Source organism: Camarhynchus parvulus, chromosome 6, assembly GCF_901933205.1.
Source record: "Camarhynchus parvulus chromosome 6, STF_HiC, whole genome shotgun sequence".
In the NCBI taxonomy this organism is placed as follows: Eukaryota; Metazoa; Chordata; class Aves; order Passeriformes; family Thraupidae; genus Camarhynchus; species Camarhynchus parvulus.
The window spans coordinates 32,756,241-32,771,966 of record NC_044576.1 but is presented as its reverse complement, the minus strand read 5'-3'; the positions used below and the strand labels follow the sequence as shown (position 1 = coordinate 32,771,966).

General features: G+C 44.0%; 1 protein-coding gene across 1 annotated transcript in view; it reads left to right on the top strand.

Annotated features, from left to right (window-relative positions):
• The first annotated feature begins 703 nt into the window (after window positions 1-703).
• C6H10orf90 (chromosome 6 C10orf90 homolog) overlaps window positions 704-15,726 on the top strand; it is a 62,914-nt gene continuing 47,891 nt past the window's right edge. Inside the window, exon 1 of the mRNA XM_030951765.1 lies at window positions 704-770. Coding sequence (XP_030807625.1) covers window positions 704-770 — 67 coding nt within the window. The remainder of the gene's footprint in view (window positions 771-15,726) is intronic.

The following is a 15,726-nucleotide window of genomic DNA, read 5'->3' as shown; positions in this document are numbered from 1 at the left end:
CATTAAGGCATTATATAACTACACAGGTAAATGATTAAAAATCCTTCATTGTGTTCCATCATTAGTCTTGTGATCAATTATCAGAAGGATGATTATTAAATTGTTATTATATTCACTTACTATTATTATATTCATTTACTAATGATTTCTAAATGGCAAACATCGAGGAGAAAAACGGCGCTACCACTGGTTATTTTAAAAATTCGCAATAAAAATTAAAACACCCCAGTAGAAAATATCACCTTCAAAACATAATTTCAAAAATAACACTGCAATGGATTTTGGAGTAAATTAGGAACTTGCTGTGCTTTTTTTCCCCCCCTAAGAACAGGAATATTTTGGCAAACAGGTGCTCGCTATTCAAAACTCCATTACAGGAGGTCATTACAGAAATATGTGCAAGCAGCAGATTTGAACATTTCCTCTTAACTTAGCTCCAGAACGCTCAGAGGGAGGGACACAACTTCAACATTTAACTCAAGAAGCTGCACTGCTCCCAACACCCAAGGTTGTCTCTAACCAGCGCACCTAGCTTTTCCCATGCCCGGGGTTGTTCAATCCGATTTTTGCGGGACACAAAGGCGGCAGGGAGCGGCTGCCGGAGCAGAGCAGCTGCAGCGGGCGCTGGAGGGTGAATAATTGATGTGCTGGCAGCTCCGGGCTGGTCCTGTCGCTGTCACCCGGCCGGGAGCGCATCCCGGGGATGCCCCGGCGAGCGCAGCCCTCGGGCATCCTCTGCACCCCGGGCTGGAGGGAATCGCGGCTTTGGGGTGAGTTTGGGCAACTTCGGGGGGGTTCTGAGCGTCCTGCCAGCTCCTTTCGCTCCTGTGCCTGTCCTTCTGAAAACAGACTCTGTTCTTTCGGAGTGTGAAGTGAGTTAAAGCCTAAAAAAGCAGGAAGTACTTTTCTTTTTAACTCTAGGGAATATGTAAACAGCACCTACAGAACTGGCAATAAGTTATGATGAAGCTGTCTGAAATTATCTGGTGGTATTTAAGTTTTCAACCCCCCCCCTCCCCCCACCCCATGGCAAGCTACTAAAACTAAAGATATTTATGTTCCCTTTTATGATTTTCCCAAACTGAGGTTAATGTAATTCGGTGTCAAATGTGAGATCTTGAAAGAAGTTTTGTTTTCCATAGGAAAAAAAAAAAGGTGGTTCCGTGTTGGAAGTTGAACTTGTGCTGTAGTTTTTATTCAGTTCAAGACATTTCTCAATGGGTTGAGAACATGACCCGAGACCTGCATTATGTTCTTCATTAATAACTCTGCATAAACTGCTCTATTTTACCTTAAAGTAGTAGAAAAGTAACTTAATTTTCCTAAGGATAGGGAGGAGATATATTTAATATATAAAGCACATGGCAGTGACGAACTAAAGCAACTCTCACTCCTTCGTTATAAGGTGAAAAACATCAAAGTATTTTTGTTTGTTAATCATTAACAGCACCTACCTATAATACGTGTTCAACTGTCTGAGCGCTGTTATTTTCCAGCAGTGAAGCTGCCAGCAGTGCCTGGGAGCTCTCAGGTAACTCAGTCCTTGGCACAGTTAAAAATTGATACAAAAGCAATCAGCTCCCGAGAGCAGAGGCCAGGGGTAGGAGCAGGGATGTGAGATGAATCATGAATAAGCCTTGATTGTGAATAACAAGTTCCCTCGCTTTTTATTTGTTTTTAATTGCACAGTCCACATTCTGCTGCTTCTGCTTTATTTCCTTTGTTTTGATCACAAAAGCATTTCTTCTTTGGCATCTCAAACCCAGCCAAATTTTGAAGGGATACAAGTCCAGCACAATGATATCTGGTGCTAACAGTAATTAAATGCCCATGTTAAAAAGAAAAAAAAATTAAAAAAAACCCAACAAAAACCAAGAGGTGAAAAGAGGATATGTAAACACCAGCAGATATGCAAAGAATGGATGTAATCCTGCACTCCTTAATCATGGGAGTCATCCTTATTCAGGAAAATAATCCTGCTGCTTTCAATAGACATCAGTGGGTGCTGGAGCACAGGCCCAGCTTTTCCAAGGAGATAACAGTGTTTTACCTGTTTTTTTTCTGCAGTGCAATTTTAGCAACATAGCTCTTGGTGATGTGTTTGAATGCATTAGTGATAATATTAAATTGGCTTTACCTGATGTCCGTTTTGCCTCTGCAAGCGTGAAAGAGAAAAATGGGATAATGGATGAGATGTGGCAGGGAGAAGGTGCAAACCCCACATGTTTTATTGGCTACCCCTGTTCCCTGTGTTTGCAAATCACTTTTTGGTCCATGGGATGTATCAAATTTGCCTTTTTTTTTTTTTTTTTTAACATAGGATGCACTTTAGCACCAAAAAACTCCTGAAATCCCTTAAAGTATATTTGGTTCTCCCTAAAAGTGATGTTGATAAATATTGTCCAACTGATTTAAATACAAGGGGATTGTGATAATGTCCTGGGAATGTTTTTTACTGCTGTGATGCTCTGTGATCTTGCAGGAATTAATTCATATTTTTATATAAATGCGGTGGTTTTGTTGCCCTTGTCACCAGCCCAGCTCAGCATTTCTGAGCTTTGCCCTCCCAGCCCGAGCGGTGCTGCCCTGTAATCCAGGAGGGGGCTTGGGAGCACCTGAGTGCCCTTCCCCAGGCAGAGCATCTGTTAATGAGGAAAACTAATTACCTAAAAGCTTTCAGCAGGATGGCGTTGTGAAGTATAAATAGTCATGAACTGCTCCTGGGGCTCTGTGTTTGTGCTGCTGCCAGCACTGGTGGGGTGGAGGGGAGTGACCCTTTGCAGTCACTGCTCTGTGGGGAAAATTATCTTCTGAGCACCCAGAAAGGGGGGAAAATAGAAAAAATTACAAGTAAAAATGCACTGGATGATGATTTCAGGTGGTATTAAAAACTTGCTCTGAAATGAGGTTGGCACTAAGTCTCTATTGGCTTTTTGTTGTTGCATTGAGCTACCAAGAACGAGCTGGTTTTCTTCCATCAGCTTTCTTACATGGTGGTTTCTATTTAAACATGAGGTTTAGTGGATTAACAGCATTTATTTGCTACAGAAGCAGTTTAAGGCTGAGCTTACATCGCTCTCAGAGAGCTGGCAGCCATAAAATGACGCCAGGGGCTGGGGGGACAAAGTGGCAGCTGCAGGAGGCTGGAGTGGCCCTGGGCAGCATTTCCCTTCTCTTACTCCATGCAGAGTCCCAGCAGCAGCATCAGCTCTCTCCAGAGAAGTCCCTTTCTGTCCCTGAACCCTGCCCATGTAGCGCTCCTAATCCGAACCCCACAAGCACTGGTTGTGTGTTAATTTGAACTTTATCAATTTTGAAGGAACATTTCTTACATCTGTTCTTCTTTATTGAATTCTACCTATAAAAATCCAACCCACACATGCAGCAATTATTATTTGAGGCTCTCCTCCTGGCACTGGGCATAGGTCAAGTGCCCATTTTAGTTTTTATTGCTTTTTGAGAATTTTAGAGGCAGCTGTTCAAGCAAATTTCTTGGAAAGTTTTTCAAACTTGGCCAAAATGTGCTCTGGAATGTTTCAGCCTATTTTGTATCAAAAATTGTGTGTGCAGTGGTGTAAAATGCTGGCTTTGGGGTTTTTTTGGTATAAATTGTGTATGGAAGAGGTGTTTTCTGTGATTACTGATGTGTTTATTCTTATGTCTCTCATTGTCATGGCTGGTACGTGGTCAAAGGTTGGACTTGATGATCTTGGAGGTAATTTCCAGCCTCAGTGATGCTGTGATCCTGCGACTTTGAGGTCCTTTCCAACCTCAGTTATTCCATGATCTTGTGATTTGAGGTGGAGAAACTGAGCTGGTGTGAGTGTATGTGTTATATTTCATGTATGACTACAAACTGCAATGCATATTTTGAAAATGAAGGTTTTCCCTTGTCCTCCATGATTTTCTCTGCTGCATATCCCAGCCTGGGAGCAGAGTTCCCAAGAGTCGTTGCTTGTTTGTGCTCCAGCCCAGCCCCGATTTCCCCTCAGGGCATTTCCAAGGGTGTTCTTCTCTCCTGCACTGCTGCTCCTGTTTCTTGAGACATTTCTGCATCCCTAAGAGCAGGGACAGCCCCACTCCCACCTCTGCGTGTGGTCCCACCCCAAACCTGTCCCAGATTGCCATCAGTGCTGTGCATTAATCACTGAGTTAATTGGGTGATGCTGTAACACCTCAGTCTCACACTGGCAACCCACTGAGCCAGCTCCTGTGGGGAATAAGCCCTGACCAATATCTGTGACAAGGGAATCTCATCCTCCCCTCCCTGCAAAGTACAAACAGCTCTAAGTGTTGTGTCCCCACTTGTTGATGGTGTGTTACCATGAATAATTATTAGGGTCCTACAAAGCCTTGTATCACAAAGAACTAAAAATGTCTTCAGTGCCCATGGCAGGAGGTGGAATGAGGTTCAGAAACCTTTGCTGGTGATTAAAGCCCATCAGTGCAGGGTTTATGAGGGGCAGAGGACAAAACAGTGCAGAAAACACACAATAACCAGGGACAAAATCAGCTATGGACAATTACCTTGGCTGTCGTTTTGGAAGAAGAAGATTGGAGTCAAGACAATTTGGACACATCTTCCCTTGTGTCTATAGGATAAATAAATGGCAAAAAAAGAAGTGTTTTGGCAGCAGAAGGTAACTCTGGCCACCTGGCCATGGGTGCTCTGGGACACTTCTGGGACTGGGTTTCAGACCTCTTTGGGTTTAACTGATTGCATTTAGTTTTCTGCTTCTACTGCTCTGCATTCCTAGTGCCACGTGGAGCTGCCAGCATGGAAATGGATTTGGGAGGCTGGGCAGCTTGGGGAGATACCTGGCAGGGCTTGGCTCTGCAATTCCCACGAGAAACAGGGCAAGGCAGAGCCCAGGGCCACACATGGAGAGCTTCTGCCTCTTCTGAAACCAACTGCTGCTCTTTGGAGCATTTAAAATTATTGTTAAATTCCCTTTCTGGATAAAATCAAACTTTTAATGGCAAAGTTCCCGTGCAAGTTCTTGCAGAACAAGAGAACATTTTTTTTAATGTAGTTTTGGTTAACAGGACACCTTTAAGAACAGATTATACTGAAAGCAAGGTTTAATCAACATTATGTGGCCGGGCCTCACTTTGCTCAATTTTCTGTGGCTGAGCTGCCCATGAACTCCCTCCCCTGCATTAATTGTCAGCATTGCAAAAGCAGAGGAGCAGCCTGCAGGGAGGGTCTGTGCCAGCCTGCAGGTGACTGCACCAATTCCTGTTTTTCAAAGAGCAGCTGAAGCAATGGGGTTTTATTCCCATTTTCCATGCCTGGAGCTGGTTGAGTTCCCACAAAGGGCATTGTCCCAGCGTGTGACACACAGGGAGGGCACTGTGGGAGGATGCCCTGGCCGTGTACAATGAAATGCTCTCTCCATGGAAAGTGAGAGAGCTGATGTCACTGCGCAGCCTGGGAGCTGCCCAGTGGGGACAGCCTTTGCCTGCTGGGCCCAGAGCTGAACCACCCAAACTCTCCTTTCCCTGTTTTATCCTCTCAGTGTTACCTCAGCCTGAGCTTCTCACTGCTGAATTTCCTAGCAGGCAAACGCTGCTCGCTTTGGGTTTTTTCCTTTCTTTCCTTGCCTGCACACTGCCTTGAACAACAGCTCCTGACCTACTTCTGTCTTTTAATTGCTGCTGCAATATGAATTTTAATTCCAGCCAGAGTCCAGATGCATTGAGGATGCACAGCACATGCCAGGGCCAGGCCATTTATCTCCCAGGCCAGTCTTTCCCAGCCCTTTGAATCCAGGGGCCCCTTAACCTTTCTGAAAAAATATCTGAAGCCATCATCATGTATTTCACTGTTGTCTGCTGATGGGAAATGCAGATAATAACTGCTAATCTAAATGCTAATATGTATTTTCTCTGACAGCTTAGTTGGTTTTACTGTTCTTTAACCTTTGGCTGAAAATATTAATGGAGATGGATGTGAGCCTGGTGCTTCCATCCCCCAGTGCCCAAATGAACCCGGGCAGTGACAATTTATAGGTCAATTTATATTTTTATTATTATACTGAATACTTTTTGCTTCTCTTCATGGCTCTTTTTGGGGAATTATGGACATTAGAGGATGAGTGGGTCACTGAAAACTCAGAATTCTGGATATGGGGAGATCACAGCTTGATGAACAAGGCATTAAGTTTAGCATTCTCCAGAAGGGTTCTGTGAACTTTGTTCCCAAAAAAATATCCTTATTTACTTCTCTACACTTGAGAAGAAACACTGGCTACAGGTGCTGCATTTTGAGCATCTCAAGAATTTCCTCTCCTGGGGATATTGTTTTGCTTAGCTAAGATCTCCCTCTTTTTATTCCACAGAAATGGGAAATGAGGACAAGTTATCAATGTGTCTTCTCCTCAATTAAATTAACTCACAGAATTAAAACTGAACTCAAGAAAAGCTTTAATTTTAATCATTCTGTGGTGGTAGCTTGTGAAGGACTCAGGAATCCTTTGGGAGGGGGACAAAAGTGTATTTAAAAACATAAGCTGGTTTAGCTCAGGTTTTTCTGGGATACACTAGATTTTAATTAAACAGGAGTTTAATTAATTATAATTAATAAGCAGAATACAGAAGATGAGAGCTGCTCATACTCTGGAGAGTCAGAAAATGAGGAGAAAATTGGGGATGGAGCCTCACACAAGCCCTGGGAATGTGGCTGGGAGGAGAAGTCCAGGGAAGGACAGCACACAGAGGAGGATCCTTCCCTCCACCATTCCAGAATCCTCTTTCCCATAAATATTTTCCAGTCTTTTGCTTGCTGGTCACTCTGCCAAGGGAGGATTCAACAGCACAGATGCATCAAATCATTATCCCAGTGATGTATTACAGGTACAATGTGTATTGCAACCTGTTCTCACAGCAGCCAGAATGTTAGTGCCTGATATTATTACTGATATTTGATGTACAATCCAACTCTATTTAATTAGTTCACTAAAATGCATTCTCTGCCAGAGATACAGTGAACAGGAAGGAAAATCACCTTCCTGGAGAAATGCCTCATAGCAGGATGACTGAAAAAAGCAGATAGTAGAGTCTGAGATGCAGAAATTGAGCACATCAATCCTGCAGATCCCCAAAATCTGTGCAACCTCATACCTGAGATTTTGGAATACAAGCTGGCAATTTAGCCATAAAATAAAACTCTTTAAAGGGAAACTCTCATTATATTACCTATAAACACTTTAGAACAGCAGATTAATCTGGAGTTTATGGGTAAGGTAGCAGAGAGATGCTTCTGTGCTCAAGGGAGTATTTTTATGTTTGGCTAAATGACCTGTTCCTCATCCAAAGAGCTGCAGCTTTGCCTTAAACATGAAATTGAGCTGTGGCCTGGGGAGTCATCCCTACCACAGCCACACTTGTGTCGTCTCCTTGGTACCCACGCTCACAGTGGCACCAGGGGTTCATTAAGAAAGGTTTCATCTTCTTTTTGCATCCTCTGAGGAGGCAGGAGAGCAGGATTCTGGCGCGAGCTCTGCGTCGGGCTCTGGACTCCTCTGTGTGCTGGATTCAATTTGCGCACTGCTGTGCTGCCCAAAGCCAAGGCCTCCCTGAGCATCTGAGGGGGCAGGAACAGCCTCCTCCTTCTCCTGTCCTGGTGTAAACTATTGTAAAACAGGGCCCCCAGCAAAGGAGGGAATGATGAATCTGACTCCATGTTCTCAGAAGGCTAATTTATTACTTTATTATACCATATTATATTAAAGAATACTATACTATACTAAAGAATACAGCAAGGATACTTACAGAAGGTTAAAAAGATAATAATGAAAACTTGTGACTCCTTCCAGAGTCCTGACACAGCTTGGCCCCAATTGGCCAAAGAGTCAAAACAACTCACACCAGAAACTAATAAAACAACCACCTGTGGGTAAACGATCTCCAAACGCATTCCACATGAGCACAACACAGGAGAAGCAAATGAGATAAGATTTGTTTCTCTTTTTTTCTGAGGCCTCTCAGCTTCCCAGGAGAAAAACCCTGGGCAAAGGAATTTTTTCAGAGAATGTGAATGCCACAGGAAACCTGGGCTGGCTTGGTTGCTGTACGTGGGTGGAGGATGCAGGAGCCAAACACCACTGCAGGTCCTGTTCTCCTGCAGGTGGAAAGATGAAATGGCTTGGAAATGGATCTCTGAGCTGTCTTCCATGAAACCAGGAGGAAACCAGGGGATCTCCTCCTGCTCAGGGCTCACTGGGGGCTGTGAGAAGGGCCCCACTCATGTTGCTGCTGCTGCTCTCCCCCTGTGGGGTTGGCACTGGGGTGGAATCACAGCTCCTGGACCACTGGATTAGGGAAGGTGTCCCTGCCCCATGGCAGGAGCTGAAATCAGGTGGCCTTCAAGGTCCTTTCCAACCCAAACCATTTGAGGATTCTGTGATTCTCACAGTGCCTGGTTGGGAATGGTCCCACTCCTAAATTGTCATTCCCTGCAAACCTCTCCATAATCAAGGAGCTCCGGGAAGGTTCATGGAAGCCTCCAAGGGAAGAGGGCTGGATGTGGGGTTTGTGGCTTGTGCAGAGTGAAAGAGCTGCTTTGGTGGCTGCTTCCACCAGACAGGCCAGAGAGATCCTGAGGGGAGAAACCTGAACAGTGAGCTGCAAGGAAACCTCTGCTGCTGCCTGTGATCCTGTCTTGGTTTGAAAAGCCAGGTGTCTGCTAAGGACGGCAGGAGCCTCCCTTGAAATGGAAAATGTAAACCCCCTCCCTGAATTATTACAATTTTGAAATTAAGGGGCTCTCAGGCAAAGATATGGGGGCAGGAATAACAGTTCTTTATTAGGAAAATTAAAAATACACATGAAATAGTACAAACCAGTCAGACCATGCCCTGCCCCGCTGTGTGTCAGGGGGTGGCACAGCCCCATCCCATGGGGGCTCAGCCCTCCTGCAGTGCCAGCTGTGCTGCTGCTGGAGCAGGGATCCTGCACAAGGGGGGAGTTTTCCTCTGCAGCTCCAGGGCTGCTGCAGATGGGCCTGGGCTCCCTCTGGCAATGCAGGGCAGCAGAAAGCTGCTCCTCTGGCAATGCAGGGGGCAAAGGCTGCTGTGCTGCTCCAGGCTCAGATTGGATCCAGGTAGGAATGCTTGGCTCCTCCCCTGGGCGCAGCATCTCCCCATGGGATGCTGGAATTGGATCAGCCACGCAGGGACACTCAGTGGCTATGCACAGAAGATAATTAATAATTAATGACCCATGAACAGAAGAGATCTCCTGGAGGGAGGATTGGCTGTGGGAGAGATAAAGAAAACTGCCCCATGAACATAAATTAACTGCCCCAGCTTTGACAGATGGGAATAGAACTCACACCCCGATTTCCAACCTAAAGCTGTTCCCAGGCTGGTAACTGGAGCCTTGCCCTGGGTCTGGCAGCTGAGGGAGGCAGGAAGGGGTGTTTATCCTCATCCCAGAACTGCCTTTCCAACCCTTCCAGCCTGGATGGGAAGGGCAGGACACCATGGAATGATTTAGTCTTAATCACCTGTGCTCATTTCCTGTGTGGATCTGCAGCAAGCTGCTCCACCACATCCAAATTCCACTTTATTGCTTCTCTTATTCTTTCCCTTTGTGCTCCTCAGGTACAACTGCATTTTAGCTTGTTTTCAGGAACCAGCAGTAATATTTCCTGAGCCAATTCCTTTCTTTAATTTGTTGTTGTTTTGGCGTCTGACACATCCAGAGCTCTCCCTGGACTCCAGAGTCTCAGTACAGTACAAGTGTCTTGAGCACAGTTTATTTTAATCAGGCCTCCCAGAATTCAGTAAATACTTCAGGCCAATTCCTCCAGTAAATCTGAACACATTCAGCAAAAACATGTGCAGCCAGTGCTCAGACATAATTGGCAACAATTTCACACCCACAGAATTCTCGCTTGCCTCTGACATTCCCAGAGCCCCATCTTCCCCATCGCTGCTTCCAGCAGGAACCTCCCAGTTGCTAAGGGGATGGAAGTTCTGATGCAGCCCTAAATGAAATATTTTCAGCAGAGAGTGCAGATTTACCCATGTAGTTTTCTGGTTAATGTTCTCTGTGTCAGAGAGAAGCAGCTCTCCAGAGGTCTGGAGGCCAGGTTTGATCCAGGCACTACCCAGGCATTCAAAATATGAATTGAATCCGTGTCTGCTGCATTTAACTGGAGCTCTGACAATTACAGGCTGTCACAGGAGACTTCCACTCTTCTTCCTGACGCAATTACCCAGGCTCACGCTTCTCCTAAGATTGAGCTTGACTTTATGTACCATTGCTGTAAATAAAGCCAAGCTCATTTTCCTTTTTCTTTGCTATTCTAAGGAAAAGGGAGAGGCTGATTTTAGCACCCAGCATCCAACTGAGCCCAAGCCTCAGGGGGAGTTTTTGGTTGAATTGCAACTAAGTATTTATTTTTTTAGCCAAGTTGTGGTTATTGATGCATTGAATTTTAACAAATCAAAAAAACTCCACTTCCCATGTTTATTGTCCATTCCCAAATCCTTGCTGTAGGAATATCTATCATAAAGTCTTAAAATAACAAATATACATAATCAACTCAGGTCCCCTTAAAATTTTACAGACACAAATCATTACTAGGCAAAATACTGCAGCACACCACTAAGTTATGTTATTTCCACTGTATTTTCCATAATATCCTGCTCCTTATGCAGCCTTGTTTTCCTTATTTCCCATTTTTTGTGCTGAAAAGTTGTTTGCATTGAGCTGTTCACAAGTCCTGGTTCCTTTTGTGAGTGATCTGTTGATTGCAGCTCAGTAATGTTTGAGAATATTGAATTATTCATTAATTGCATGAGTCGGGCAGGCTCCACCTCCCATGGAAGTGCTCCCCTTCTTTTGCTTCTCCCCTTTTCCCACTGGGATGGCACAGCAGGATTATGGGAATAAATCACACGGGATTATTTTGTTCATGGTGGAATAAAGGCCATTCTTTATTCACATAACTCCTTTTCATACAGTTTCACAAACCTCGTGTGGGACACCAATTGGTCAGGAGCTTTCTTGCCAATTGCTTTATTGGTTAATAACAAGTTGTTATTCTGTGTTGATTGGTCACTCAAACTCTTGGTGTGTATGTGCTGAAAAGTTGTTTGTGAGAGATAGTTTTCATTTTTCTATCTAAGGTGTAAAAGCAGTTTATACAGGTGTTAGTTGTTCTTTTTAGCCAGGAATATTTTGTTATGTTAATGAGCTGCTCACACCAGCATTGCTTTCACATGGGAACTTGCAAAATGCCAGCTTGGCTTAGAAGAAATGACAGGCCAGCCAGAGCAGGCCTGGTTTTATAAGGCTTTTAAAAATAATTTTTCTACCTTACTGCAACAAAGGATCAGCAGAGGATGATCCATGGAAGTGCTGTCCCACAGAAATGAAATCCCTCTAAAGCTGGGAACTGGGAAGTGCCCACCACAGTGCTGGGGAACCTTGGATGGGCTGCTCCCAGATGTTGTGTGGAAGTGTTTAACTGAGCTGAATGGGATAAATGCCTGAAAAAATTCCCTATCTCATGGAAATCCCTGCTGTGCTCCCATGGTTTGAGCTGGAAGGGACCTTAAATCCCAACCAGTGCCACCCCTGCCATGGCAGGGACACCTTCCACTGTGCCAGGTGCTCCCAGCCCCAGTGTCCAACCTGGCCTTGGGCACTGCCAGAGATCCAGGGGCAGCCAGAAATGACAAATTGTGCCATTGCTGATGCTCTCATTAACTCCCCAGAGCTGCTTCAGGAGATGAAAAGTCTCCTTTTCACAGTGCAGGAGTTTTAACTGTGCCCTGGCTAAAGATTACCTCAACCTGCTATAAATTGAGATGTTTCACTAATTGCTTTCTTGGTTCATTAGCCAAATTGTGAGTCTGAGGGAAATGGAAAAGACTCAGAATGAATTTCCCTTGCAATCCTTAATTTAAATGGTGAATAATAATTTAATGTTGAACAAAACATTTTGGGTGATTTGCTGTGCTGGAGCTCATTTTTTACCTTGGGATCATTTGCCACCTTTGAAGCTTTGTGGGGAAATGATCCTCAGCTCTGCTTCTTTGTGATGTGACACCAGGCAGGAAGGAATAATCATTATAGAATAATTGTAATAATCTCAAAATTTATTCAGAAACACTTTTGTCATGGGAGGTCCCTCCTCAGATATTGTTTCAGGCAGTGAGATAAGAGAGATAAAAGGCAAAAATCTGTAAAGGTTTTGCTTCTGTGGATGCTGTGGCTCTATTTCCATTTCAGCCATGAAGGTGTCAAAGCTACAACATGTCCCTGGTTTTACTCCTTCCAACACTCAGCTAAAAATCAAAGATTAACTCTGAGCAGCTGCAGGTAACAAATTCTACTAATTCATCAAAGCCAACGCTGCAGAATTTAATCTGTTTTATGAAATTCCTCCCATGGATTGTTATGGCAGGGCTGTGGCACAGGAGGTCATTTGTGAGCTCTCAATTGCTGGTTGTGTGACAGTGAAAAAAGGAGGCCAAAGGAAAGGTTAAATTAAAGAAGCTGCTGGAAGCTATTTATGTGAGATGAATGTATATTATCTAAATTAATGACAGCAAACCTCCAATTAGATGAACACTGATGCACAATTTGAGCTTTATAAGGTAAATGCATGTTTTGTGCAGCCAAAGGGTTGGGTGGGGAAGGTTTCACTGGGGTGGGGTTACAGGTAAATGAACGTTTTCTCTTTCTTGGGGCACAGTGACCTCACTGCTGCTGCTGACAAATCTTTACAATAAATCTGTCATTGTTTCCCAACATCAATAAGGAGTGTGAAACTTATGACCTTTCCCTCTAAAATATCCTCCTGTAACATGGGATGAGCAAAAACCTTGAATATGCTGCTTTGTGTTTCAATAAACAACTTAATTTTTATTTTAGAGCAGAGATTTCCTCCTCCAACCAGTCCATGTTGGTTTGGCTTAAATAAACTTTTTTCTGTTTTGTTCATTTAGAGAATTCCTCTGTAAAAATACAACAAAGAGGGTTGCAGCTATCAACTCCTTCAAGGAATTCAAAGGAAATCTCTAATGGTTTTTGCAGTTTATACTTGTTAAAGTAATGGTGTAATGGACTGATTTGATCAATTTACTCTTTGGGGAGGGTAGGATTTTGTTGTAGATCATCAGTTACTTCATTGTCTTGATTATGGTCATTGAGATTCAAAATTTAATTACACTTTGTGCAGAAAAACTCTATGTTAATCAACCCAGAAGCTTCACATCTCCTCATACCTCTTCCTATACATCTTCTGAATTTTGTGATTTTAGTGCATCTCTACCCTATTCCTTCTTTTTTTTTTTTGACTTGTTGATGATTCCCAACTTATTTAGCATCAGTATTTTTCAGTAATGTGCTCCTTTCTGGGTCAATCTGGTAAAATATCACTTCCTAGAGTACTTCTTCTCATTTAGGATAAGTTTAGGGAGATGTGGAGGCAATGCTCTATTTTATTTATTTATATTTTCTTTGATTTCTGGCTCTGTTTCTTTGTCACTCTGGTCTTCACTCTTGTCAAGGCAATTTACACTGGCTTTATTTATTTATTTTTTCATATTATCCTCTGATGTATCTTAATCCCATCCTAATTTTGAGATGCCTGAGCTATCAAGATCCCTTTTTAAAAATTAAGCAGCACTCTGGGTTACTCAGCATTTCTGTGCTATGCTCATATTCAAACTCACACACTTTGTATTGCTTCAGTTGCTATTTTTAAGCTCCACGTACAAATTCAGCTTTCCTTGTCTTCACTGTTCTTTGCAATTTATTTATTTTTTTACCTGAGATTTTCTCTGTCCATTCTGTCCAAAAATACAGAGGCTTTTATAAACAACTTTTCTTCAGCTTTTAGTTGGGGAGAAAAAAAAAAAAAACCCAATTAAAAAAAATCCATAAAAACTCTCTGAACTTTAAAAGCATTAACTGCTGTTCTATTCTGTGGAGGATGGAGCCAGGCTTTCTTTGCAGCCTCCTCCTAAGTCCCAAGGGTTTTCCCAGTAAAATTCTCTATTTTCCTTCTCTCCACTGCCTTTTCCTCTGCTATTAGAGTGAGACTGTTTTTCATGTGAGGGATTTTCTTTTGTTTCCTGTGTCCCACTCGTGTTTCCCACTTTGTCTAACTGGGATTGCTCTCCTTCTGAAAGCTGAGGGACATTTCTAACACCGAGAATTGAAGACAAATAATTACATGTGGCTTGACCCAGGTCACCAGCTGGTCACCACCCACCTTTTCCTTCATTTTTATTCCCCTACCTTTGATCCCCACTGCTGTTTATTCTGCATTTCTAGCAGGAGACATTTAGCAAAGGCTTTGGCTATAAGATGAATTCCCAAATCCACAGTTTCCTCATATTGTATTTTCAAACTGAAATCCCCTTGAAAGGTCACTTGAAGGTTTGAAATACCAGAGCACTTTGATTGCTGTTGATTTTTCTCGTGGTGATTGAGGAGCCATTGAGCTCATCAAGCTTTACTAAAAACACAGTCACTGGTTGAATTTCTGTTCTTGTAAAGAAAGAGCCCACAGAGCTTTCCCACACAGCTGCTGCTGGAACTGCATTCTTCAGGGATGGATATCCCCAGGAATGACGCCTGGATCTGCCCAAATGGGGCAGAGGAGAAACCATTCCATGTACCTGCTGCAATTAAAGGAGAGCATGGATCCAATTAGCCATGATTATGATGAGGGATTATTTTCCACAGCCCAGCAGTGGTTGAGGCGCTCAGTGCATAGCCCAGAGCAGCTGTGACTGCCCCTGGATCCCTAAAAATGTCCAAGGCCAGGTTGGATGTTGGGGCTTGGAGCATCTTGGGACAGGGGAAGATGTCCGTGCCCATGTGTCTTGGTTTGAAAAGCCAGGTGTCTGCTAAGGAAAGCAGGAGCTTCCCCTGAAATGGAAAATGTAAATCCCCTCCCTCTGAATTGTTGTAATTTTGAAATTAAGGGGCTCTCAGGCAAAGATATGGGGGCAGGAATAAAAGTTCTTTATTAGGATAAAAATGAAGATAAAAATAAAAATGCACTAGTACAAAACCACCACTGCCAGAGTCAGAACATGCCCTGCCCCGCTGTGTGTCAGGGGGGTGTCACAGCCCCATCCCATGGGGGCTCAGCCCTCCTGCAGGGCCAGCTGTGCTGCTGCTGGAGCAGGGATCCTGCACAAGGGGGGAGTTTTCCTCTGCAGCTCCAGGGCTGCTGCAGATGGGCCTGGGCTCCCTCTGGCAATGCAGGGCAGCAGAAAGCTGCTCCTCTGGCAATGCAGTGGGCAAAGGCTGCTGTGCTGTTCTAGGCTCAGATTGGATCCAGGTAGGAATGCTTGGCTCCTCCCCTGGGTGGAGCATCTCCCCATGGGATGCTGGAATTGGATCAGCCACGCAGGGACACTCACTGGCCATGCACAGAAGATAATTAATAATCAATGTCCCATGAACAGCAGAGATCTCCTGGAGGGAGGATTGGCTGTGGGAGAGATAAAGAAAAAACTGCCCAATGAACAGCAGAGAACTGCCCCAGCTCTGACAGATGGGAATTGAATATACACCCAGCTAAACCTGAGACACCGTGGCAGGGGTGGTGGGATGGGATGGGATGGGATTTAGGTCCCTTCCAACCCAAACCATTCCGTGGTCAAAATTTCTGTAAAATTAACTCAGAACCACACCCCCAAGGAGGTGACCTCCTTATTTTGGGGGCTGGTTTGTAAGGGCTGATGTTGA